The 25,827-nt window shown below is 47.2% G+C and overlaps 1 protein-coding gene across 6 annotated transcripts in view; it reads right to left on the reverse strand.

Moving 5' to 3' along the window:
• Positions 1-25,827, reverse strand: part of LOC133349276 (dystonin-like) — a 123,202-nt gene that overhangs the window by 51,047 nt on the left and 46,328 nt on the right. For 5 of the 6 annotated variants that reach the window (XR_009755924.1, XM_061562640.1, XM_061562639.1 and 2 more), the window contains 11 exons: positions 25,624-25,724; positions 24,815-24,934; positions 23,237-23,332; positions 20,620-20,738; positions 8,543-8,636; positions 5,976-6,130; positions 5,079-5,265; positions 4,505-4,633; positions 3,274-3,351; positions 1,773-1,934; positions 1,192-1,296 (listed from right to left, as the gene is read on the reverse strand). Coding sequence is in view for 5 of the 6 variants with exons in the window: in XM_061562640.1 (XP_061418624.1) it covers positions 1,192-1,296; positions 1,773-1,934; positions 3,274-3,351; positions 4,505-4,633; positions 5,079-5,265; positions 5,976-6,130; positions 8,543-8,636; positions 20,620-20,738; positions 23,237-23,332; positions 24,815-24,934; positions 25,624-25,724 (1,346 nt within the window). In the remaining variant the exon portion in view is untranslated. Of the gene's footprint in view, positions 1-1,191; positions 1,297-1,772; positions 1,935-3,273; positions 3,352-4,504; positions 4,634-5,078; positions 5,266-5,975; positions 6,131-8,542; positions 8,637-12,940; positions 14,023-20,619; positions 20,739-23,236; positions 23,333-24,814; positions 24,935-25,623; positions 25,725-25,827 lie in introns of those variants that run through there. The other variant, XM_061562642.1, reaches the window with a different exon arrangement.

Raw genomic sequence — 25,827 nt, forward strand, 5'->3', positions numbered from 1 at the left:
GTATGTCGGAAGCCACCAAATGGTCTGTTTCATGTGTTGTTAATGTTTGTTTTGGTACAGATATCTTTTTTGCAAACACATGCATTGTCTCCATTACGATGTTTCAATTTGCTCGTGAAATTATTGCAACAATCACATTCGGCTGCTTGTAAAGTCGTTATTTCAAGAATTTACTTTCTTCCACAGGTGCAGAGCACTCAGCTGTGACTAATCTCAGCTCCTGGATTCGAATCTAGCTGCCTATGATAAAACCTGGTTTTCAAGTACAGTATAGTGACTGTATTGTCATATCAGTCACCAATGACTTAACAAACAAACCATTACTAGCCTTTTGCCCATCCAAGGACGGGTGTCTCGCAGTAAATCTGAAACTTGCAAGCGAAAAGCAGACTGCAACGTGATATTTATTGCATCACTTCGTGTGCAATTTGTAAGGCCGCGGTGACACAGATCTAGTTCATTTAAAGGTTATAATCCCTTGTTCATCATGACGTCCTTTTTACTTCGATGTCTCAACAACGTTCCGGAGATCACGTGACGTGAGGGTTCTGCCTTTGTAGTGAGGGTTGTGAGTTGACGCCGAGGAGGGGGGAGGAGGCGCCTCGCCCCCCCATGTGGAGTGACGTCAGCCACTAATTATTATTAATGGGGGGGGGGGGGGTATCCATTTGGAAGACGTCACTTGGTCACGATTATTAATGAGGGGGACTGTTCGATGTGGAGTGACGTCACCTGCTCATGATTATTAATGAGGAGGGGGGGTCCATGTGGAGGACTTAACCTGTTCATGATTATTAATGAGGGGGGCTGGTCGACGTGGAGTGGCGTCACGCGTGGGACACACAGACATTCTTGGCTCATTATAGTATAGAATATTTTATTTGATTCGGCACTCCATTTGGCTAAATTCTGCCTCTGAAATTTTTAAATATCAGTTTGATTGTCATGCGATGAGCATTAATCTGCAGCAGGCTTAAAAAGATCTCAGCAGGAGCTCTGCAATATCCGCTTCTGCTGGCCATCCTCTAAAAACAGGGGGCTTACGCTGTCCTGCCAGAGTTCCGAATGGCCCATTCGTCTCACGGTATGAAACCGATAGCAACAACCGTGATAAAAAAAAAGGTGACAAAAGATGTTCCGTGAAATTCCGAACGTGGCCACGTGACTGCCTGTGTAGGTGCAACCCCCCACCTGGATGGTCGGCTTGCCAGGGTGGCCTTCGCCAACCAAGTCCTCCCCGGTCTGCACCACCTCCCGGAACGCCGGCTCCCTTTGCTCCAGCTCTCGCACCAGCAGCTGAAGGCAAAAACAGATACAAAAATCCCCCGTACAGCCGCGACAGACTTTTGGGGGCAAGATAATCGTCACCTGTGTTGGCCATGAGCGGGAATCGAACTCGGATCGCCGGGTACGTAACCATTGCACTACCGCTCCTTAACAGACAAGTGCTCTTAGCGAGCACGGCAGATGAGAGAGGTGAGTGGCCAGCACCACCACGCCCGGCTGCCTTTGCCCACCAGTGGCGATATTTACAAACCGCACCAGGTGCTCGTTTGAGGCTGAGTCGGCTCAAGACCGGTTCAGATAATAATCGTCACTGGTGTTGGCCGTGAGCGGGAATCGAACTCGGGTCGCCGAGTTCATAGCGGAGTGCGCTAACGGTTGCACTACTGCTCCCCACACACACACAGGCATGGACATACGCACACACGCACAGACACATGAATATCCCCGTCACGACCGCTGAGGGCGTACGAGGGCGCGGGACTCACGGCGTACGCCTCCTTCTTGGGCTCCAGGTCGGGGTTGAGGTCGCTCCAGTCGTACGCGACCTCGCGCTCCTCACGCTGCGTCAGCCACAGCATCTCCCGCTGGCAGCGGCGCAGGAAGCCCTGCTGGTTCTCGAGCAGCCCGAGCCGCGCTCGCGAGCCGTTCTGCGTCGGGACAAGGGGGCGGCGGAGGCGGTCGCGCACACAGCTCCTGATTGAACTCACCACGGCGAGCGTACGGCGATACGGCCGAGTACAAGCGTGTGCAAGCAGAGCTCCGCTCTGTGTCTCCACGTTTGATGGTAGTGTTCCCTCGTTATTCGCAAGGGATACGTTCTGAAGATGCTCGTGATAATCAATTTTGGCGGATACTCATATTGGCCTACGAAAAGGAATTACCTTAAATCAGTATGTAAATAAGCTGTTAAATACGTGAAAATTATCATGGTAGCACATCTCTTTACCTCGTCGCTTTATCTCTCATCACTTTATCTCATCACTTTCTTTCTCTCTCTCTCGATGCAGTCGAGAGAGAAATGCGCTTCGTGGATAGCCAAAATTGTGGATAACAAGTTGGTGAATAACAAGAGAATACGGTAGTTGTTTAGTCCATCAGGCTATTGCCTTTCCAGACTGTTATTATCAAGTAGCATTTGTTTAAAGAAAAACACTCTGGACTGGTTGTGACCTTCTGGGTCTCATCAGCAGTTAGGCTACAGCTGAGTAGATCTCCTTAAGGTTTTAGAGCATCCTTGTGATTATTGATCAATCAAAGAGATTAAGATAGATGGACACAAATGAAGACAAACCTCCACTTTTCACCAAGACTTCACCGACCAAGATGGTGAAGTATGGTCAAATAAAGCACATGGACGACGCGAAGTGTGGATTGACAAAATGCTTGAAAAAGAGACCATTAAGACCAGACAATTTCATTCCGTCATTTTAGGATTCTATGGTGGAAGGGTTGCTATTGGGCATGTAATAATGCAAAACCAAAACAAACGTTTTCTTAATTTAATTCTCACGCTTATTTATAACCATTTATCAAAATTGCTGTGCATTTCAAACTCATTAGATGCCTAGATCATTTGATTCTACGGTGGAAAGTCTGTGGTCTTTACAAATGTGATATTAAGCCTTTTAAATATATGTGCGTGCAGATTGGTGATAATATCAGTTACGTCACTGCACTACACTTCCTGACCATGTACACCTTGATAAATTGGTACATAAACATTTTCTCCTCTTATCTCCTCCTCTTATATCGACTCATCCTCAAACGAGCACCTGGGAGGGGGAGACAAAGGCAGCTGGGAAGTGGTGGTGTTGGTCACACCAACCCTCTGTGTGCTGTGTCAGCCTTAAACAAAAAAACGAGTTCAGGACAATTGCTGTGAAAGTGTCTGCGTACATATCTTTGAATAGATGTTATCTATTGTTGCGAGGATTGTTTTTTGTCAGCGTTCCACGATCTCAATATTGCAAGGTCACGTGCCCTCACCAAGAGCTTGCTGTATTGTTGCTCCAGCTTGTCCAGTGATTTGCTGTAGTCGTAGCGGCTGCCTTGCGACACACTCTGCTGTAAATGCAGCAACGTAAAGTCTTATGGTTCATGCCTGGAGTCATTTGTGTCAGCCTCCTGTGAACCAGGAGTACAAGGCATGAAGTAGGGCTTCTCAAATGCATACCGTGTCAACCCACACGGTTTACCCCACATTCTTGTACAGGAAGATAGAATGTGCAGGTCCATAGGGCGTACAGCCGTTCCAATACGGGCAAAACCACTTTTGTTTGTCTATTTGTTTGTGTTTCTCCCTTGTGATGGGACTTTGTAGGATTAACGTTGAGATTTATAAGGGACACGGGGTGACCAATGAGGTCTGAATTGGTCTGTAATAAGGTAGGGCGCTGGTAAGGGGTTGACAGGTTTGCAAATGCCACTCCTCGCTACCCAGCACAGTGGTCTCCTGTAGCATTTACCAATCGTCTCGATGCAAATGCAAGTTCATCTGTTACACGTTGAAAGCACCTGATGATTGGTAAGGAAGAAAACATTTACCACAGTTGGTCACAATGAATGGGGTTTTAAAAGGCCTGTAATAATGGATCAATTAAATAGAATAATTTTAAGCAATTAATAAAATCTAAATAACAACTTGTATGGTGTAAAAACACGAGCTAACAATGGCAATTATAATCAGAAGTAATTGTCCACTTTGGAAAAAAGCCATGAATGTCAATGGAAACGACTTACAACCAAATGAACACAAGCACATTTGATCGCATAAGTTTGCCTCAAGCAAATTAAACACACCAAACTGATGTGGTAGCATAATTGATGTGTTATTATTACATGCCGACATCGAGTTACAATGCTCATTTTAAATTACGTAATCGTTTGACAAATTGTGGCTTCTAAAACATGAATTGTACAACCTTCAAACATCATAAAATTACAATGTACAGAAAAACACGGCCAACTGAAGATAACTGTGAAATAACATATTTTCCGAATTGTGTAAAATCAGGGCTTCATGGAATATTTTCCACCCTCCACCCTTCTCCCGCCACCCCCCTCCCCCTCCCCACAGCGAGAGCTGGAGAAGGGGGCAGGAAAATATTTTTCTTGAGTTCAACTCCGGATAACTGTAGCTGGAATCAGGCCCTGTGTAGAGTTCATGCTTTACCGCCTCGCTAAGTGAATAGATGCGCCACGTTACGTCATTAGCTACCATTGTTTGCTGAGCTTCACCCAGGCTTGACCGAAAGTTCTCGATGGTTTGGTGAAGGGCCTTTTGCTCTTCCAGCAGAGCCGTCGTCTCATCCAAGTCTTTGCCATAGCCAGACTTGTCAACCGTTACCTGTGGCCACGAATCATACATAAATAACATTACATTACTGCATTACTCAGCATGTGCAAATTACTCAATGCAATATGTTTATCTATAGCAATAACAACGTACAGTCAATATACTAGTGGATGAAGGCCTCCCCACGCTGTCTCAATCGTGGGGGGTGGTTTGACCATATTTCACCATGCTGGTCAGTGTGAATTGGTGGAAGATGGGGAGCATTTACTTGGATCCATAGACGTATCAAGTAATCCAGCAAACCCTAATGACAACTTGTCAGTGCATGACAACTCTGCTAAGCTTCTGATATCCCACGAGATCAGGCGCATTGCAGGTGATTTGGGGGAGCATTAATTAAAATAATCCTGTGCCTATTAACACACACATATACACGATGGCTGACATCTTCGAGTGTAGTAAGTTAACTTAATGGACCGTGTGCGTGGCCCCAGACCTGGTTGCTCTGCACCCAGGTGAGCAGCTCCTGCAGGTAGGCCGCGGCGGTCTGGTCCTGCTGGGAAGACGCCTCCTGCAGTTGGGCCTCATCCCGGCTGCGTTTTCGAGCCCCTTCCCCGGCACGAGACGTGATCTTCGCGTGCTCCGCTCGCAAAGACGCCACCTGCTCCTCCAGCCGCCGCAGCCTGCGCGTCGCGCGCCCACCACGGAAAAGCCCCGTCAAGTGTGAGTTCGTCATTTTACTCGGCAAACTCTGTGCACACGCGCGGCGCGCGATCGCCGCGTTGAGCTGGGTGAGGTGCTCACAGGGTGACCTCGAGACGCAAAAACCTTGAACGAAAACTAGCGAAAGGTAAACGTTGATATGGCGGTGGAAAGATGGCCGTTTGTGAGGGATAAAATCAGTCATTTGACAGCGTGTGTGAAAAGAGCAATGGGTATGTACCGATGCTCAGAATGGAAAGACATTTCATGGCTTCAAATGTAAAAAAAAAAATGATGGCCTGAATTTCACTCTTGTCATACTTTGCCAAGTCAGCTGTAGTTGATTATCCTGATGATTGATGATGGATATTGCAAAGATGGACAAATTGAGACAATGATGATGGCGATGATTATAAACACGATGATGAGGGTTGTAGCTCTGTCGCTGCTAGGGCACTGCGTGGTTATTCTATCAACCTGCATTCAACTTCTGGCCAAAAAATTGCCCTGGTGCTAATCTGAGTTTGACGCTGGCCTGGAATTCCCTTAGATCAACTCGGGCTTTAACCGGTCACCTAGTGGAGTGCATCAACATTTTCACTTGGGAGACAGAGGCAACACACGGCCCCAACATTCTGAGACTAAACACGGGACATCTGCGTTTGTCTCTGTGCGAGTGCTGGTGGTTTACCGGGTTTGCAGCAGCTCCGGCTGGGAGCATCCCCCGTCTGTGAGCGTCCGCACGTCGGGATAGAGACTCTGCACAAACACCTCGATCTCCGAGAGGCAGCGGGAGATCTCCTCTCCGTGCTGTGGGGCTCGGCCAGAGTTTATCAGAGCCACGTCCTGCACACGGCCCAGAAGCACGGCATAATCTATTTACAGGCTCAAAGAGATGATCAATAATTTTAAAACAAATTTTAAAATAAAGGTGCAGCCCTGCAATTGCTTGCTCGCGCAACTGGTGGCGGAAGGTTCTCTACTAGACGGAGCTTGAGGGAGTCCTTCGAGAGAGAATTTGGCCTACTCTTCCACGCTGGCCAGATATCTTGATATAGTTGGGAGCACCCACAATTTACCACACCACAATGACCCTGCCAATCAACTAACTGTGGTGGACCCATTTATACTGTAGGTTAATAGAGGCGGGGAGATACAATTATATGTAATTGCAAGTCCAGTGTGCTAACCATTGTACCACGGCAGTATCCCAGAGGCAGTGAACATGAAAATAAATAATTAGCAAAGGAACTGGCCAAACATCGACCAGGAGAAGCTTTCTTCGCTTAAATTATTATTAAATGAATTATAATTCATTTATTATTACTAATAACATTTAATACTGAAACATAGAAATAGTTTCCAGAAACTAAACATAATTTTAATATTTTGTTGTTGGAGAACACCTTATTTGGAATTAAATGAAGCCAAATGCAGCAGAAAAATACCACCTTCGAAAATTGTAATTTTTCTCCCGATAGAAATCAACCAGAAATTATTTACACCAAGTGAATATATCACACCGTGTTTAAATTAAGTTAATGTTGTTTAACCAGGTAAGAACTCAAGAGACCAGCATAGCCTCATTTGCAAGAGTGACCCAGGAAATTACTCTACCAGTATGGGCAATGATTGCTTTGTATAATCCACATTGAGTCAATTTCTAATTTGGCAAATTTGGACCATGACAACGACACAGAGTGCCCTACTCTGGCGAATGACGTCAGGGGATCTTTAATGTCGTCTACTGTGAAGCAGATGTCGTGGAGTGCCATTGTTGTTAATGCACCCGCAGTATTAACCAGGGCGGCCGCTGGATTTTAACCGTGAACCTCCGTAACAAGCGGGAAACGCGCACTGCCAGGGCATGGGGTTGACCTGTTTGTAGAACATTACTATTTTATCGCAAAGTTTACCACAAAACACGTGATGAATTGCAAGACGTTTCAACAACTTCATTTTTTTACGAAAATTATAATTTCCTCCAAACAAGTCAAGCCCAAAAACGAGTTAGATACAGAGCATAAGATGGTAGAGTGTGAATATGATTTTGTCTATTCAGTGTATCTCCAGTAGTTGGACAACAAGAAGAGGCAGATTCCATCGCAATACCAAAATAAATCCGAAAGACAGGGTTTTTTTTTTTAGCAAATGAGGTGTTTTGAAAATGCGGGTTAACCACTCAAGGTTTGAGTGAAGCTCACTCGAGTCAGTTGAGAATGTGCAAGAACCACAATGAGCACCCACTGTGCAACGAGCGCTGCCTTTTTTTTTCAAAATTAAAAGCTTTTTCTTATTGCGAGGTCTTTAAAAAGCAGCAGCTGTCATCACAACCAGAAGCACGCATTCAGGCTTGTGTCGTGAGCAGTGCATTTCAAGGAGTGGCGGTTATGATAACTTTCCTCCCCACGAAAACTACTCATTTGAAATGGCCCAAGTTCAAATATAAGATGTGTTGCTATTTTCTAAAACATTTTGAAATGTTACTTTGATGGTTTGTTACCTCTGTTGGATAATGCCTTATAAGCATCAGTAATAGCGTTCTTTACTCAGGAAAGCCTGAGTCTCAAGACTCACAGGAATGCCCTGCATTAGGATCTTTTGCCCACTCCATTAATGAGTGTTCAGCATGGGGAGAGCAAACGGAGCACCCAGAGAAAACCAATACATGTGAGAGCGTATCACTGAGTGCAGCGTAAAGATTAATACAATAATCTATTACGACTGCCAGCACCTTACCACCGAGTTACCCAAGTCTACAATACACGGTGTCCCCTGGCAGTCTGATTACTACCCAGGCTCACGCCTGCATAGTTTCCAAGATCTGTCAAGATCAGGATGAGCACTGTGGGAAAACACATTCCTGCGGAGGGAGCTGGTAGGAACGTTGGGTTGCTCGGTCAATGGCCAGGGTCAACGGCGGTGTGGTGTATTCCGCAAATATGCCCGACTGTGAGGGCGGGCACAAGCCGGCGTGAGTAGGTTAAACGTTGAGTTTTATAAGGGCACCACGGAGTGACCAGCCCCTCTCCACCCAGCCCCACCCTCCCCACCCAGCCCCTCCCTCCCCACCCTCCCCTCCCCACCCAGCCCCTCCCTCCCCACCCAGCCCCTCCCTGCCTGACGGACGGACACAATAATCCCCTGTGGGCTGGTGTAACCAAGTGGTTCCTACCAGTATAAGTTCAACATACATACATAAAAGGTGGTGGTGATAATAATGAAGGTAGAAAAATTCCATCAGATGAAATAACTCACGGCTTGCAGAGCCTCGTAGACTTTGTTGAGGCCTTCGGCGCAAGTGTTGGTGTCCACCTCCATCTTCTGCGCCAGCCTCTGTAACATCTCCAGCCTGGTGCGCATAGTCACAGGGACACGTGTATGTTGAATTTCTTTCGCACCGTACGTAGCCAACCACGCTAATCGGAGGTGCAGGGGAAAATAAACGAGACACCACGCATTATGCCGCTGCTGCCTCTTCTTCAATCGACAACCAAGCCACGCTGGAGCCATGCCGAACCAGCCCAGCACAGATCAGGAGGAGGAAGGTTGTTTTTCCACCGCAGAAACCCGCGCCACGCCGCTGATGTTTGAAAGCGTAATTAGCCCCACCCCTGGCCTTGCTTGGGCCCCCAAATCAGATATGGATGCCTTGTGAGAGCAGTGTCGTGCAGTTTGGTTTTGCCTCGGCAAAAAAAAGGAACCCTTGCTGGCTTGGCTCAACTTTGCCAGTGGGAAAGGGGTAAGAGAGACACCCAACATAATCGTTTAACAGGCACCTCACAAATCATGGAAAATTACGCCTTCATTGCCTCCTGCAAGCATTAATGCTGTTGTTTTTTTAAACGTTTAGTGGTGAGGAACTGCCACTCATCGTTTGGCATAGTAAAGCCTTGTGATGTCCATGTGGATTAAATGTGAGTTTTAGGCTGAATGGGTGATTATACAGGATGTTCGTGAAACTATCATCTACGATTAAAGAATAATACTACCCAGCAATTTGAGCTAGGTCTATAAAACTACAAAGACAAAGATCCCCCAAATAGCCTTAACATACTTTTGGGGCAAGTGCTGTTAGCGATCACCTATGAAAGCCGGCAAGGGACACAAAGGGGTGGGTGGCCAACACCATGCCTGGCCACCTTTGTCTCCCGAGTGGCGATATTTACACACTGCACCAGGTACTAATTTGAGGCTGAGTCAACCTAGGGGAGCTCCAGGACCATTGCAGATAATCGTCGCTAGTAGTGGCCATGAGCGGGAATGGAACTCGGGTCGCCGGGCTCGGAGCGCAGCGTAGCGCTATCCGCTACACAAAACACGACACACATACGTCCCACACTCGCACTTGTGCAATATTAATTTTTTGTCATCTTTTAACTATCTGCCTCTAAACCTCCACCACTGTAACAGCGTGGACGACAACTCGTCGAGTCGAAATCAGAGAGGAAAGTTCCAGGCCCTCTCGACGACACCTCGAGTGCGGCTGTCTTGAATGTTTCTGTTTCGTGCTTTTGAGGATCACTCAAGCTCTTCAGTGTCGTCAACATGTTGCGGACGAGCAACTTCTTGCCGACATTTCAAGCAGGCAGTTCAAACTGTTATATAGTTGCAAATCGTAATAGCGAAACAGAGCTTCACGGATACCCTGTATATTACCACCAAACATATTCAGCTAACATTTTAATTTTTTCAGCGGTTAGCACGGTTGGCTACATGCCGTGCGAAAGAATGTCAACATACATTCGTGTTATAACTACCACCTTGACTTAAGTTTAATATTAATTGAATTGACCTTTGAGAAACAAACATTTGGATTGATAGTGACAGACGGGAGACACTTTTCTTGCAGCTGGATTGACAACAAACATCAGCCACGGGCAGTGTGCTGGCTTGCATATTCCATGGCTGCTGTGGATAGAGGGAAACTGTGTCCTGTGATCAAAGATTCTCAACACACGTGACCCCCCTTGCGCTAAACATCAGACAGCCCACACACGGCATGCTGCAGCAAAAGCCGCAGGCTGTACTCCACGCGTAAGCACAAAGATTCCCCGTATAGCCTTAACAGACGTTTGGGACAAGTGCTGTTAGCGAGCACTTAAAAAGGCCGGAACGGTACACAAGGGGGTGGGCGGCCAGCACCACGCTCGGCCGCCTTTGTCTCCCCAGTGGCGATGGTTTTACACACCGCACCAGTTACTCATTTGAGGCTGAGTCGACCTAGGGAAGGCCCAAGACCGGTTCAGATAACGTCACACCGGTGTTGGCTGTGAGCGGGAATCGAACTCGGGTCGCCGGGTTCGTAGCGCAGCGCGCTAACCACTACACCACGGCTCCCCACACAGTGACACTCGGGACAAGCGAAGCAGTGGAGACAGAGGGGTTGTCTCATATCTGCGATGTTACACTGCTTCGCTGTCTCAGCGTACAGCCCATGCTTTGCTGTGGACTGACATGTTATCTCATGCATGCTGTGTTCAACCACGACACTGCAGGTCAATTCGCTTCTCTCTCTCTCTGCTTCTTTCTTCGCATTGCAAAACTTTGGAATTCCATCCCATCGTCTCTTTTCCAAGTGTTTACAACTGTGTTCAAAATCAAGAAATATATTAACTTATTGATTACACCTTCAAGCGTTGCTGTTTGTTACTGGCTGCTTGATATTGTGGACCTCTGGGCCTGTGTTCATCAACTACGATTAAACATTTTTGTAATCTTGAAACCCAAATTCATGTCACGATAATAAGTTCATCGGATCTCACCTGATTGATTCCAACAATATGACGAGTGGATGCAAAATAAATGCTTAACGTTAAAATTGGTCAACGATAAACGTCGGCACTTCTTTCAGAAACTCGAATACAAAATATCCACACGTTTTAAAACGGAATAAAATGCATCTACAGTAGGGACGAGTTGAAATTTTGGGGTTTCTGGTCTGGGATATTTTTGGATCATTGACATTTTGTACAAATGTAAAATGTCCTCGTGCTTACACATGCAACGTGACACAACTGTTGGCGGGAAAAGTGTGAAAGTGCTATCCCTAAAAGTCCTATTAGGGACAGCACTTCTAGTTTCTGGATCAACCCAAATAAAATATAAAATGTGGATCGTACGACGTTTCGTGTCTCGGCCTGATTTTCGGATGAGCACATCTCTAAAGCACAGCATGCAGTGGCTTTAGACGAACAAATGTACTTTACTTATGTCTCCAAATATAAGACTGTACGACACCAGTCATGAACGATGTAAACAGATTTGAAGAATGTTCCGCTGCATTTGATAATGGATGTCCACATGCAACCGCACGTGGTATGAACTCATAGAGAGCAGTATTATTATTACCACAATGAAGCTTGATGACTAACAATTTTTCCATTGTAGCTCACAGAAAATCAGTGCTGGGCAGTTTTATCCCAAACAAAGATGAAGTGAGTACGAATATACATCCTGCATTGTTCACAGTTGTACTCTGGCATGAATTCCCTGTGTATTTACAAATAACAATGCCCTGTATTTATCCAAGAAAGTTTCAAGAGCCTCAAGACTATTTTTTCGTAGATCCTAATGAATTGGAATGTGCAGCCAATTCCACGTGCTTTACATCTGGGAGGAAACTACAGCACCTGGAGAAAACCCCACACGTACAAGGGGATAGCACCCAAAATGCCACACAGATGGATTCAAGAAACAGTTTGATTTACTACCATCTCCGGGCCACTGGAATCAGCCAACTTAAGCACATTACAGACGGGTATTGTTTTTGTTAACAAAGTTAATACAACTAGAGTATGCCAATGACTTTGTCGGTTTGAGGAGCGTTGCTGTAGTTAGCACACCACGCCATACACTTAGCGTCCTGAGTTTGATTCTGGGCCGCAGCTAACACCCATAGTCCCTCCACCAACCCATGCTGACCAGTACGGTCAAACGAGTGGCAATTCAAATGTTGGCCAAAGGCCATTCAAGCCTGTCGGTGCGATCCGTGGAAGCACATCCACCTTTGCGCTACCAACAGTCAGCAACTTTCTCCAGACAAGAAGCCCTCTGCTAGTCTGTCAATCACACCCTAAATGCTACGCAAAATCGAATTTGGCTAAAGTTTTGTTGAATACGGAATATATAGTACGAAAATAGACAAAAAGAATTCTCACAAAGGTAGATGCAAATAAATCCCCAGCTTACGTGAAATGCGTGCACTCGATATACTTTAGACGTAAATACGTTTATAAAATTAAGGAACAATTGCTGTCATTAGACTTGAGAGAAAAGAAAAGTATAAGACGTGAGTTTGAGTTTTACACACGGAAGCAAAGGCACGACTGCTAGTTTACAACAGCTGGTATTGCTCATTGTAAATAAATGACAGTATATACCAAATACGCAAAAAATAAAAATGTTACCTATGGACAGTAATCAAAATTCAGGCTGCTAGGTTCACAGCGCAGTGCACTAACCAATACACCACCCCAATGACATATCACTTGACATTACTCACACTTTACAGCAGCAAACATTACCAACAAGCTACGCTGACAACCTACGATAACTAAACCAATATTCATACCTAAAGTAAACAAACGAAAAACATTCAAGCTCGACAGCAACCAGGGGCCACTGCAGAAGTGAGCGGTGTGCCCGGCGCTCTACCTGTACGGGTTCACGTCCTCGAACACCAGCGTGTGGTTCGGGATGTAACGGGACAACGAGGCCATGTGGATTTGATCGCTTGAGCTGGACCCAAGGCGGGAGACGCTTCCAAAGCCGCCGCCGCTGCCGCCGTGGGCGAAGGCCGGGCTGTAGGAGACCGGGGCGACCCGCTGTCTCGGCAGCGACCAGAACTGCGTGGCGTCGGCGGCCGGAGCGCCGGGCTGTGCCGCCCTGGGCAGCGTGCTCCACTCGGAGGCGCTCATCTCGGCACCTCGGTGTCCCCTTCGCGTGGAGACGGGGAATCGGTTGAGTCGCGAACGGAGGAGGAGAGTTGCCGGACTTCAGTCGCCGAAAATTCCTCGCCTTCCGCCGAAGAAGTGCGGCGTCGCGAGGGACATTGCCGGCCGCCGTTTCAAACGTCTGTTCGGATTTTGAAGATTCAACGCTATTTTGGTGACTCCATCAGGCGCGCGCTTCTCTTCATCGCCACGCTTCCGACACTGTAGCCTGAGATGAGTTGTAAACTTACAGGAGGTCTTTTAATCCAGTGCAGCATTCAAATGGACTTATCGAGGAGGAGAAATAAAATCCTCTCTCATTTCAAAGGATTTATAGGATTCCAACAAAATCCAATGAATTATTGTAATTTCTCATCCGTGCGATGACTCACTGAGTAGGAACGCGCGGGTTGCCACGGGTGCTAACTGTCACTTGAGGTTTTTATATTCCACAGCATTAATACTTTCAACATTCCACATCTGTCATCTCGAACGCCGCCTGATGGCAACAAATCTCCAGCCGCGTTCAGACTTGCTTTTGACAAAATAAAAAAAATCCTGCGTTTTTTTTCCTTCCTTCCTTCCTACCAGCTATGAAGTGTCGATTGTCGACAGCCCTCGTGGATAAATTAACGGCTCGCACGAGAAGGAAGAATACAAGTCGATATTCTCTTGCGGGCGGGGGGGAATAAAACGCTTAAAAAGTAACTCGGGGTTGCCGCGCGAGCCGAAACCAACGTGGCGCTGTCCTGTCCGGACAGATTCTCTCTCGCGCGCGAGCGCACAACACGCACAACACGGCTGGGTGTGTCGGCCCGGAGGAGCGAGCGGTGGGTGTGCAGGAGGCTGAGCCTCGCCTGCGAACACGACCCGGGCACGCCGCTTGAAAGCCTTCCAGGACACTGCCTTGACTTGCAGCGCACGCAGAAGCCCACAAGAACCATTTTTGACATTCCAGCGGCTTCTGCAGGACAATTAGCCTTCATTATAACGACTTCTGTTCCGTTTGCATGATCGCATTCCTGCCTCATTCGCCTTTCATCATCGTGATTAGCCACAATCAATCCACTGCTGGAGGAAGGCCTCACCAAGCTATGCTCATTTTTCATGGTCTTACAATGCAACAATCCATCTCGCGCCTGTGCATTATGTATGTTTGTATGTTGAACTTCTTGACTTGAAGCTTTCGTGACTGCAGGAATTCATATTCTTTGGGTCTTTCGGTAAAGTCACGTAGATAGGTTCAAAGAAAATAACAAGACATAACTAGAAACTACGACGTTTTGACCTATCTACGTGACTTTACCGAAAGACCCAACGAATATGTTCAACTTATTTGGCACCATAAGTAGCCAATCGTGCTAATCGGAGGTGCGGTGGAAGGACAACAAACTAAACACAAAAATCAGTTCTAAAGAAAAGAGTTTTCAATCTCGATTTGAAAGTGGATCGCTCCGGTGGCTTCTTTATATCGGAAGGAAGAGCATTCCAGACGGCTGCAGAAGAAGAAAGTGCGCGATGCAGTGGCCGTCTTTGTTCGGCGGCTAGCCAAAATGTTCGATGGCAAGCCAAATGATTTCATGGCTCCATCTCTGCGGTGGAATTGCTTGCTTTGTTTGCCACTCTGACGCTAGTGTCGACCACTGGCCATCATCTCTTTGAGCAGTGTGTCCCGCAAAGCCCACTAACTCTTCTGAACAGGCAATTTCTATCTCGGGCAAGCTCGTAAATCTTTCCCTCTCACAGTGGTGTTACAAATACGCCCCTCCCCACGCACTTCTCCTGCCACAGAGTGCAATTATAAAACAATTCAGCCACCTCAATGCAAAATTATACCTGTTGCACTACATCAACATCAGCCATGCGAATCATTAAATTATGATTTAAAGCTTTTATGACTGCAGGGATTCATATTTTTTGTTCTTTCGGTAAAGGCACATGACTTTACCGAAAGAACCAAGAATATAATTAAATTATGGTTGTACATATTTTTTTCCCTGTATTAACAATCGCCCCTTTATCCATGGAAGTAAATAAACAAACTTTAGTCGTACCATTGTGACGAAAAAAATGGTTGAAAACAAACTCGAATACTACCACGAGGTGGAATACCATTGGCTGTGTTTTGATAAATAAAGTATTTAACCTCACTTGCTCCAATCGGTTGCACTTTTCGATTTTTATATTTCACGTTAAAAGGGCCAGTGACGATTTAAAACAACAGAAAAATAAGTAAAATATCGCGTACAAAGCATGTGTGATACTACAGCTGCTTTGATGCTCGAGGTTGTACAACGAAACCGATGGCATTATTAGACGATTGCCAGAAGGCATTGCTGCGGGCGGACCAGGAACACCAAAGTGAAACACGTTGTATACCAATCTATGGGACCCTTTTTTTGGCAGTATCCAAAATGATGAAACATAAGGATAGGTTTTACGCTCTCTGGCAATAAAACAGGTGTTAAGATGTTATAACGCCAAATAGCTACCTTTATTTCAAGGCATCGAGTCTGCATTAACCACACGCACGTAAACATGCAAACGAACACGCATGAAGGCAAGAAGGCTGACAAGGGGTCGTGGAATTCCAAAGCCAAAGAAGCACAGTTGAATCACGATCCCTCGTAGGGTCAATATGTTCACGCTGCCTGGACCATGCACACATGCTTTTGGAAGCGACGTGACGCTCACAGGTGCCCACGTTGGGTTCACCTTTCTTGGAGATCGTTAGCATGGCAGTGCGCGCATTTATCGTCCTGCACGAGAGTGAATAAGTGAATCCAATGTTAATTTGTGCTGAGAAAAGTCAGTGTGCGTTTGTACGTGCGCTCAATTACCATTCGTTTGTAAATAAAACTAACTTCTATATATGAAGTAGTTTTATAAATGTGTAGTAAAAGTAACATATTTTGCATAAACACCCTCTTCATGTGAGAATGCCGCCCCTCCCTCCAACTTCCCCAACACTTAACAAGCAGGCTACCACAACATGAACAGTACTTTCTTCTTGCGGTCCGGCACGCTCTACACTGTTTTGCCAACTAACCTTGGCGGGTGAGCCATGTCATTGGTTCAAATGTACGCGTGAGAACATAGACCCACCAATCTGGCCAATCGCGCACGCTTGGAGCAATCGAAATGCGCAGTTGACAGCTGACGCGCCTATCCCCTGGGCAAAATGACTGTGGCTGTTATTGGAGACAGGTACAGGGTAGATACGTTACGAAAAAAAACATACCAACATTTGAGAGAGAGAAAAAAACACACGCACGCCCTTATGGACGAACTACAACAGTGAAATGTTTAGCGAATCAAGGAGGAATCGATTCTGTAAGCATTTGTGTTTGGAAGTATTTGATTAGCCGTGATTTATTTTGTTTTATTTCTACCTACGTGACTTTACCGAAAGAACCAAAGAGTATTTGATTAGCAACAATGGCAATGCCTTTCAAGCCGCGCAAAGGCCAAATTGATGAAAGTGCAACCGCTTTGATCGATGTGGTCCCTACTCGCAGCACAACTTTCTGCGAAAGTTTCTGCATAAGTTGTAATCCCATTGAATCATCTTTACTCCAGCCATCACGACCCCCTGTTACAGGCGGGCAGACAGACGGACGGACAGAGCTCATGCGTTAAAGCTTTTGACCCGAGTTGAAAAGTGTGTTCAAAAAATCCCAGGTTCCTTCCCATCTCTGAGCAGAGGGAGTTTCATGAATGTCTGAGCTGAGTGGGCAGTGTGCCGTCATCCTCTGAGCAGTGCACACACAGAGAGAGAAAGATCGGGGCCCCACCACACCCAGCTCGAGTGCGTGACTTAACAGCACACAAAGGGATGGCGGCCACAGGACACCTGCAATGGGCATTCAGAGGGCACCCCAAGAGGCTGTGCCATTGTTCTCAAGACACGCAATCCACGGTACCGTACCTGTACGTGCAAACCCACCACACAGTCCGCACGGGGGGGGGGGGGCACACTTTGATGAGGCTGTTCACTGACGTCCGGCCGCATCAACCGCGGCTTAAATTAGCAGCAGCTCTGCTGCGTTGGCAACGAGAAACGTAGCGGAGCAACGGGGCCGCGGGAGGCTAAGCGTTTCAGGGCGTTTGTCCCCTGAGAAAGGAGGGTGCAGGCAACGGTAGAACGCTGTCGAAAGCTGAGATTGGGAAAACCCCCCTTGCTGCGACGCTCATCCGTTAACTTGTGGCGTGAAAGACGAGGCAAAGGTGCAGCCCCGCAATCACTGGCTCACGCCACTGCTGTCGGTAGGTACCTACACGAACGGGAACTCGAGAGCGGGGCACGCCAACCTGTATCAGATCAAGAGCCAAACAGCACCCAAGAGTTCTGCAAAGAGCCAAGTGGATCTACACACGTGTAAATATATTGACAGTTTTCGTCACAGCACAGGTGACATTCATGTTTCTTTGCTACTGTGATAGCACGTTCTGTGTTATGCCCCTTTGATAGAGCCCGCACGTGGTGGATTAAAGAGCCAGCATGCGCCTGGTGGCCATCGGTGCTCTGGAGGGTATTTGGCCTACTCTTCTACGCAGAGAGTAAATTTAAGGGATTAAAAAAAAAAGTTGCCCAGAGTTTAAATTGCTGCAAGGGGAGCTCAAGCCTGCAACATCTGGATCGCACGTCCAGTGCGCTGACCACCACACCACAGCAGCATCCTCATATGAAGGTGCAGCCACACATATAACATTGTTAATGTCTATGAAATTGCCAAACAAATGCAGATATGGTGGGTAAAAATGAGGCCAGTATGAATGCACAGATGTATTAATCGGTTAAAATAGATTTTTACGATCACGATGCATGAACAGGTTTCCCTCGCTTTACGAGCATTCGGCTTATGCGATGTCGCATATACGCACGCTAACCAACTTATTACTACCCAAAATTCTCTTTACGCGGTTTGAATTCGCTCTACATGCAGCGATGCGGTTGGACGTGGGGTAACACTGTGTGTACTGTGTGCATGCACTGTGGGTACTGTGTGTGTACTGTGGGTACTGTGTGTACTGTGGGTACTGTGCGTGTACTGTGTGTGTAGTGTGTGTGTGTAGTGTGTGGGTACTGTGGATAGTGTGTGTGTACTGTGTGTACTGTGTGTGTGTACTGTGTGTGTACTGTGTGTAGTGTGGGTACTGTGCGTGTACTGTGTGTGTGTAGTGTGTGGGTACTGTGTGTACTGTGTGTGTACTGTGTGGATTGTACTGTGTGTGTAGTGTGTGTGTGTAGTGTGTGGGTACTGTGTGTACTGTGTGTGTACTGTGTGGATTGTACGTGCTACTTGCCAGGCAGCTGTCTCGTGCGGTTACGTTTTGTGTTCCCTTATTTGGAACGCATCTACTACTGTGCAAATCGAGATACACCTGTACACAATTACGTGCTTGAGATTCAATTAATATCATGAAAGCATATGACATTCAAATTGTGCATTTATACGACTGATGCGTTGAACAAAACCGTGCCGACGAAAGTGAAACAACAATGCGGGCGAGACGGTAGAAACGCAACGAAAGAGAATCACTTCTCAAATCGTGACCCCCCGAATCGTCACAATTCATCTCATCGCTGGGAGGGGTCGGGGATTGCAAGGGGGGGTGACGGGTGTGTGTGTGGGGGGGGTGGCGGGGGTGTGGGGGGGGGTGAATCTTTGAAGGGTAAAAAACAAAGTCTCATGTAACGCATTAAACGTAAAACATGCCGCTGAGGTTGTGCCTCTTGACAGCGACACAGATTAAACAAACACTGCTGGCGTTTCAGTTGGACATGAACAGCTAAAGGCTGCGTAAAGAGGACCTGCTGGGCACACTGGGCGTATGTGACGAAGGGTTCAGATAGACACGAAAGCCGCTCAAACAAGCACGCTGGGTAGCAGGACGGCGTCGGTATTTGCAGAATGTCCTGAATGCACATTTGCTTTCATAGATCAATGTCATGGTCACTTGAAGGCGTTCACATAACCTGCAGCACCAACAATCTCAATGTTCACCTCTCGCCACTGCCGTTGAAAGTTCAAAGTTCATTTATTAGGTATAGCCCTGTGAGCCATTCGGCTCTTGAATCGGGTCCAACCGCAACAATGCGGTCTGAGGTGCCTATCGAAAACTGAAACAAGTTCAAGTGGTTTTAATGTTCTAATCAGCGTGGGGAGTGTTGCTCATCTCCTGTTGACAGCTCTGGGGCAATGGCGGGAATTCCCCTTTCCTGTAGCAGGAGAAACTATACATGGTACAAACATTGCTGACTACCCACAACGTAGTCACAGCTTGTTCCTGAAGAACACCGCGTTGTAGAAAAATCGCGTTGTAATAAATAATATATAATATAGGGTAAAGCACAGTCTGCGATAACACGTGAGATGCATACGCAGGCTCAACAGATACTAACGCGCGGGGGTAGCATATATAAAGCATCGAGCAGCATCCCGCCATGAGTGACGCAATGCCGAGGCAGCCGTAAAACCGCTTATTCCTACACGTGCGACTCAGCTCTGTTCACTCAATTGGGTTATATCCAATTCGCGTTATGAAAACGCGCGTTATAGGAGAAAAGACTGTACTCGTTTTATCAATCCTGGAGGAGTGAAGGACTGTGTTGTTCCCGAACCAGAATATAAACTTGCTACTGCACCACCTAGTTGTATCACAGATAACTGGCCCTATCTGATTCCACCTACATAAAAAAAATTCTACAATGAAGGTAAAATATCTACCAAGCCTAAAATGTGAAGAGGAAGACAGTAACATAGCAACAACAAAAACATTCAAACCTAGTTTCTATGAGACACATGCCTCAAATTGACATCTCAACAGCGCATTTAGAGATTTTGTTGTTAAATTTAGTTGGCTGCAAATTCGCGAAGCATTTCTGTAAAAGTTCGACTCAGATTTTTGGCAAAAAAAACCTTGCCCAACTCATGCGATAACCCGCGTAACTGAAAAAAGAGGAAATCCACTTTTTTTGGCAACTCAAGCTCTGTTCTACTCAAGTTCTGCGAGAAATGAGTCCAATCAAACCAGCTCAAATTGGTCTCAGTTGTTCTATGGAAATCTGTCATTAAAAAAGTTTCACGGAGTTTCAAACACTTTCATGTCCAGGAGGTTGCTGTTTAAGATGCTTGTCCAATTTCTGTTCTTAGTACTTTATGACATGGGCAGAAAATGAGCCCTCAGAGAAAACCCTTACAAACAAGGGAGCATCACTCCAACTGTGGACAGCCAGACCCAGTAACGTGCTTGCTTGTACTGCCTCCTGTAGTCAACATGTTCACCCTGCAGCTGTTTCCGGCATGTTCATGTAAGCATATATGTTGAACGTCTTTCGCACCGTACGTAGCCAACCGTGCTAATTGGGGGTGTAATCCACGTTTTGCCAGGACTCACCTTTGAACCTCGGTGACGATGGCGTCTTCGTAGTTGGCGGACGCGTTGAGCAGGCCACTCCAGGCTTCATGGAGTTCGTCGGGCCGGCAGGCCTCATGCCCGTCATTGCTGAGCTGCGGCTGCAAAGTGGCCGGCAGATGTCCAGCAGTCCACGTTTCCACACAAAACCAAACACAACGTGGGTATTGAGAAACACTGTGCGGCGTGCTTGTACCTTATCATATAGAAAATATGGCATAAAAAGGTAAAGGCGCGGCCCCTGAAATTGCTTGCGCATGTCACTGCTGGCGGAAGGGCATCTGATAGAAGGAGCCACTCTTGAGAGTATTTTGCCTACTCTTCCACGTTAGCCACAGATCTAAAAAGAGGTGGAAGTACTTGATTGCACTTTACCCCACCACACACAACTTGCCAATGAACTAACTGTGGCTATCCCATTTGTACAGCTGGGTGGGCAGAGGTGGGGAGAGTTAAGAAGATTGCCCATTGTTTAAACTGCCGTGTCAAGAGACCAAACCGACAACTGATATAAAGGTACAACAGATTACTGTAGCCTTTTTTAAGTCGCTGTAATGTCTGATGCAAACAGATTTTGTGGGGTAGAAAATGGGCATGGAACAATGCATACATTTATTAATTAAAATACATTATTGTGCTCATGATGCTACATGCATCGACTCATCTGTGTGAGAATCAGATGTTTATGTTTTTATCAAATGACATTTTAGTGTCACATTCAGTAAGGCTAATTGGGTGAACAAACCTTATAAAAACAACAAAGAATCCATGAGGAACAATCTAAACGAGTTACATTTGTTTAACCAGGGGAGAACTCAACAGACCAGCAACGCCTCGTTTGCAAGAATAACCTGGGACATTCGTCTGCCAGTAGCGGGGCGATGATTTCTACGAAAAATACAAATTGAGTAATTTGCGGGTAACGATCAAATGTGACATGTTAGAACCCTGACACTGACAGACTATGGCCTCCTCTTGCTAATGACGTCAGGGGATCGTTAACGTCCATTGTGCAGTGTATTGCTATGGTTATTATCTTGCACCTCCGACTGGCACGGTTGGCTAAGTACGGCACGAAAGAAGTTCAACATAGACGCAGATCACACGTGTTGTGATAATCACGGCGGGCGCTGGGCTCAAACCATTAACCTCTGCAAAACTTGGCGAATGCGCTACAGCTAGGCCATGTCACTGCCCCAAGCGTCTGATGTAAACATGTGACATAAACACGTGATATTAACACGTGATAAACTGTCACTGTAAAAAAAGCCCAATAAACAAGGGGTTTCATTGCATTGTATGCGGAGAGAAGGGCTTTCTGTCTTCATGAATGCTGTGGGGTGGTGGTGGACACTCCTCTGGTGAGTGGGGGTGGTGGTGGACACTCCTCTGGTGAGTGGGGGTGGTGGTGGTGGACACCGCTCTGGTGAGTGGGGTGGTGGTGGACACCGCTCTGGTGAGTGGGTGAGTGGGAGTGGTGGTGGACACCGCTCTGGTGAGTGGGGTGGTGGTGGACACCGCTCTGGTGAGTGGGGGTGGTGGTGGACACCGCTCTGGTGAGTGGTGGTGATGGACACCGCTCTGGTGAGTGGGGGTGGTGGTGGACACCGCTCTGGTGAGTGGTGGTGATGGACACCGCTCTGGTGAGTGGTGGTGGTGGACACCGCTCTGGTGAGTGGTGGTGGTGGACACCGCTCTGGTGAGTGGGGTGGTGGTGGACACCGCTCTGGTGAGTGGTGGTGGTGGACACCGCTCTGGTGAGTGGGGGTGGTGGTGGACACCGCTCTGGTGAGTGGGGGTGGTGGTGGACACCGCTCTGGTGAGTGGGGTGGTGGTGGACACCGCTCTGGTGAGTGGTGGTGGTGGACACCGCTCTGGTGAGTGGGGGTGGTGGTGGACACCGCTCTGGTGAGTGGGGGTGGTGGTGGACACCGCTCTGGTGAGTGGGGTGGTGGTGGACACCGCTCTGGTGAGTGGTGGTGGTGGACACCGCTCTGGTGAGTGGGGGTGGTGGTGGACACCGCTCTGGTGAGTGGGGGTGGTGGTGGACACCGCTCTGGTGAGTGGGGGTGGTGGTGGACACCGCTCTGGTGAGTGGGGTGGTGGTGGACACCCCTCTGGTGAGTGGGGGTGGTGGTGGACACCGCTTTGGTGAGTGGGGTGGTGGTGGACACCGCTCTGGTGAGTGGGGGTGGTGGTGGACACCGCTCTGGTGAGTGGGGTGGTGGTGGACACCGCTCTGGTGAGTGGGGTGGTGGTGGACACTCCTCTGGTAAGTGGGGTGGTGGTGGACACCGCTCTGGTGAGTGGGTTGGTGGTGGTGGACACCGCTCTGGTGAGTAGTGGTGGTGGTGGACTCCCCTCTGGTCTATGGGGGGTGGTGGATCTGCCTTAATCTGCTCTTAAGAATTTTTTTAGAGGATCAAATGTGAAGTGTGTCGGTAGTGGGAGTTTACTGCCCAAGGGAAAAATATATATTTAAACACGTTGGTGTTCTAAAAGTATTTCGTGTGAAGTAATTCTCTGGGGAAGGTAGCCACACAGGCAGGCAAATATTATTTCATGCATCTGGTGTCAAGCGCAAGTGAACACAATGTACCTCCATTGACTTGTACACCTCCTCCAGCTGCAGCAGTTCGGCTTTCTTCTTTGGAAACTCTGAGTTTTTCATGAGAGCGTGTTCCTTCTGCGTCACCTGTGGGCACAACGGGTGGAAATGTATCTCACAACTTACGGACAAAGGATCCCAATGTGATTATCCTGCCATCGGCTTTGTAACAATGCAGAGGACATCCTTTCAATTCAGCAATGTGAGGTTTGCACCTTAAAATGTTGGTCCAATGAACATCTGGCAGTTCACCAGCGTTGCTTCAAGCAAGCATGCCCATGCTTGAGAGACAATGAATATCAAAACGGGTCCAGGGTTTGCTTGTGTTGAACCAATGCCGCTGAAATTATGAATTCACTCCCCGAAGCCCACGTGGCCGATAGTGAGCAATTGTAAAATATCCTTACAGTTTTTATGTGGAGGGCTAAATATGGGAAGGACGTGTATTGGCTGCTGAATTATTTTGTCACTTGTATTCTCCACAGTTAATTCTTAGTCTGTGATATGTATTATATCGTTTTGTGTTGAACAAAGACCCGTGTCTAACAGATAGGCAGTTCATCAGCATTGGTTGACGCAAGTCTCACTCTGCTGATGAAACAGTCAATGTCAAAACCGGTTCAGAGTTTTGCTCGCATTGAACCAATGCTGCTGAGATTATGAGATGTTTAAAAACGTTTACATTTGTTTTAACGTGGAGAAACAGAGATGTAAATGAGGTGTATTGTCTCCTTATTTATATGTTCCTTATATTCTCCACAACGACTCTGACGATTTTTTTGATGTTGTAATATTTTTCTTCGTGCAATCCCGGTGCAGTGGATGAATCTCTATGCCGATCAACAATGCGAGTGGCACTGCCACTTCAAGTGAGTGAAGTTACGGAGATCAGCGGGGGTCCTGACGGGAATTTGAATATCCAAGCTCAGGATATTCACACGGCTGCCACCACTCCCTCCATGCACAGTGCAAGGAGGACCGCCAGGAAGTCGCACCAGGGTGGCACAGCAGGGTATCGGAGGCTGACTGGAAGACTTGCGTACTGTTTGTCAATGTTACTGTTATAGTCCACAAAGTTTAAAGACAAAGAGAAAGATCCCCCCCCACTCCCCCTTCCCCGTATCGACTGTTGGGGCGAGCGTTGTTAGCGAGCACCTATGAAGGCCGCCACGGCACACAAGAAGGTGGGTGGCCAGCAACACGCCCGGCCACCTTTGTTTCTCAGGTAGAAATATTTACACATCACACCAGATACTCATCTGAGGCCCAGGACCAGTTCAGATAATTGTCACTGGTGTTGGCCATAAGCGGGAATCGAACTTGGGTTACTAGGTTTGTAGCGCAGTGCGCTAACCGCTACACCCCCCCTGTCTAAACTACCCCCCCCTCAAATAGACACCCACAATAACACATTCAGAACCTGAATACTCTTCCCCTTTGGAGGCTCGACACAATTGCACAGGAAAGAAAAGAAGATAACCTCAACTACCCACGCAACGATTATTTTGACAGAAATAGTCCAGCATCGTTCAATTCAAACATATGCAGCCGGGCGTCTGCGTCGCTCACCATCAGCTTGTCGATGCTGTACGGGAAGGTTCTGCTTTGCAGGGTGATGGTACGCTCCTCAATCCAGACTCGCAGGGAGGCAGCCAGTCTCCAGAACTCGTCCGCATCCTCATTCGCATCCTCGTCACAGCCCCAACAATCGACGATCAACGGCGGGAACCTTTGGTCGCATCCTTGATAATTAATTCCCTGTTTGTGATAAAGCTGCTGCAACTATCTGCTGCTGGAAACACTGCTTCCTTGCTCAGATACCCGTAACCTTTATTTGGGGTGCCACGGTGGCGAGATGATAACTGCCTCGCGTGGGTCCGATCCCAACCCTGACGCCTGTATATTTGGAGTTTGCATGTTTTCCCCGTGGTCGCAAGGATTTTTGCTCCGGGTCCTCCAGTTTTTCCTTCCACATTTAGAATCAACATCACGCGTTTAGAGTATGTGGCTGCTATACATTTACCATGTGATAAGCCATTTCGTTTAGCTATCAATTGTGGTCAGGTCACTTCTGAAAAAGAGCTATGAAGCTCAGTGGGCCTTACATGATAATAAAAACTTATTTTTAGTTTAGTTTTTTAAACTGCTCTCTGTGTGAAATAAAGACACCAGATTCAAGTCACATTTAAACTGCAATATTCAGAGAGCCAATGACGTAACGCAGTACGAATGACGCCATCCGGATTTAAACTCACAACCTTACGACTGCGAGCCGTACACGATACGTGTGCGGAATTCAAATGATCCCTTAAAACCCATTCACGAAGTAAATCGAACCCTCGTGGTGCGAGGAGTGAAAAATATCCGTGCACAGGTACCAGGGCAACACGGCTCTGCCCGCCTTGCTTGTGGAGGGCATTGTGCAGCGCGGAGACGTATGTGATGATGGATTTCTCATCAGGGGCGTCCACGTCCACATCTACACACAGACAAAACGGGGCATACGGTTGTATTGCGCATGTGTTGCCATTGAAAGGAAGGTACAACCCAGAGCATATATATTATATGGATATATTTCTTCT

The sequence above is a fragment of the Lethenteron reissneri genome, chromosome 29 (genome assembly GCF_015708825.2).
Source record: "Lethenteron reissneri isolate LAM-NWPU_2019-01 chromosome 29, ASM1570882v1, whole genome shotgun sequence".
Classification (NCBI taxonomy): Eukaryota; Metazoa; Chordata; class Hyperoartia; order Petromyzontiformes; family Petromyzontidae; genus Lethenteron; species Lethenteron reissneri.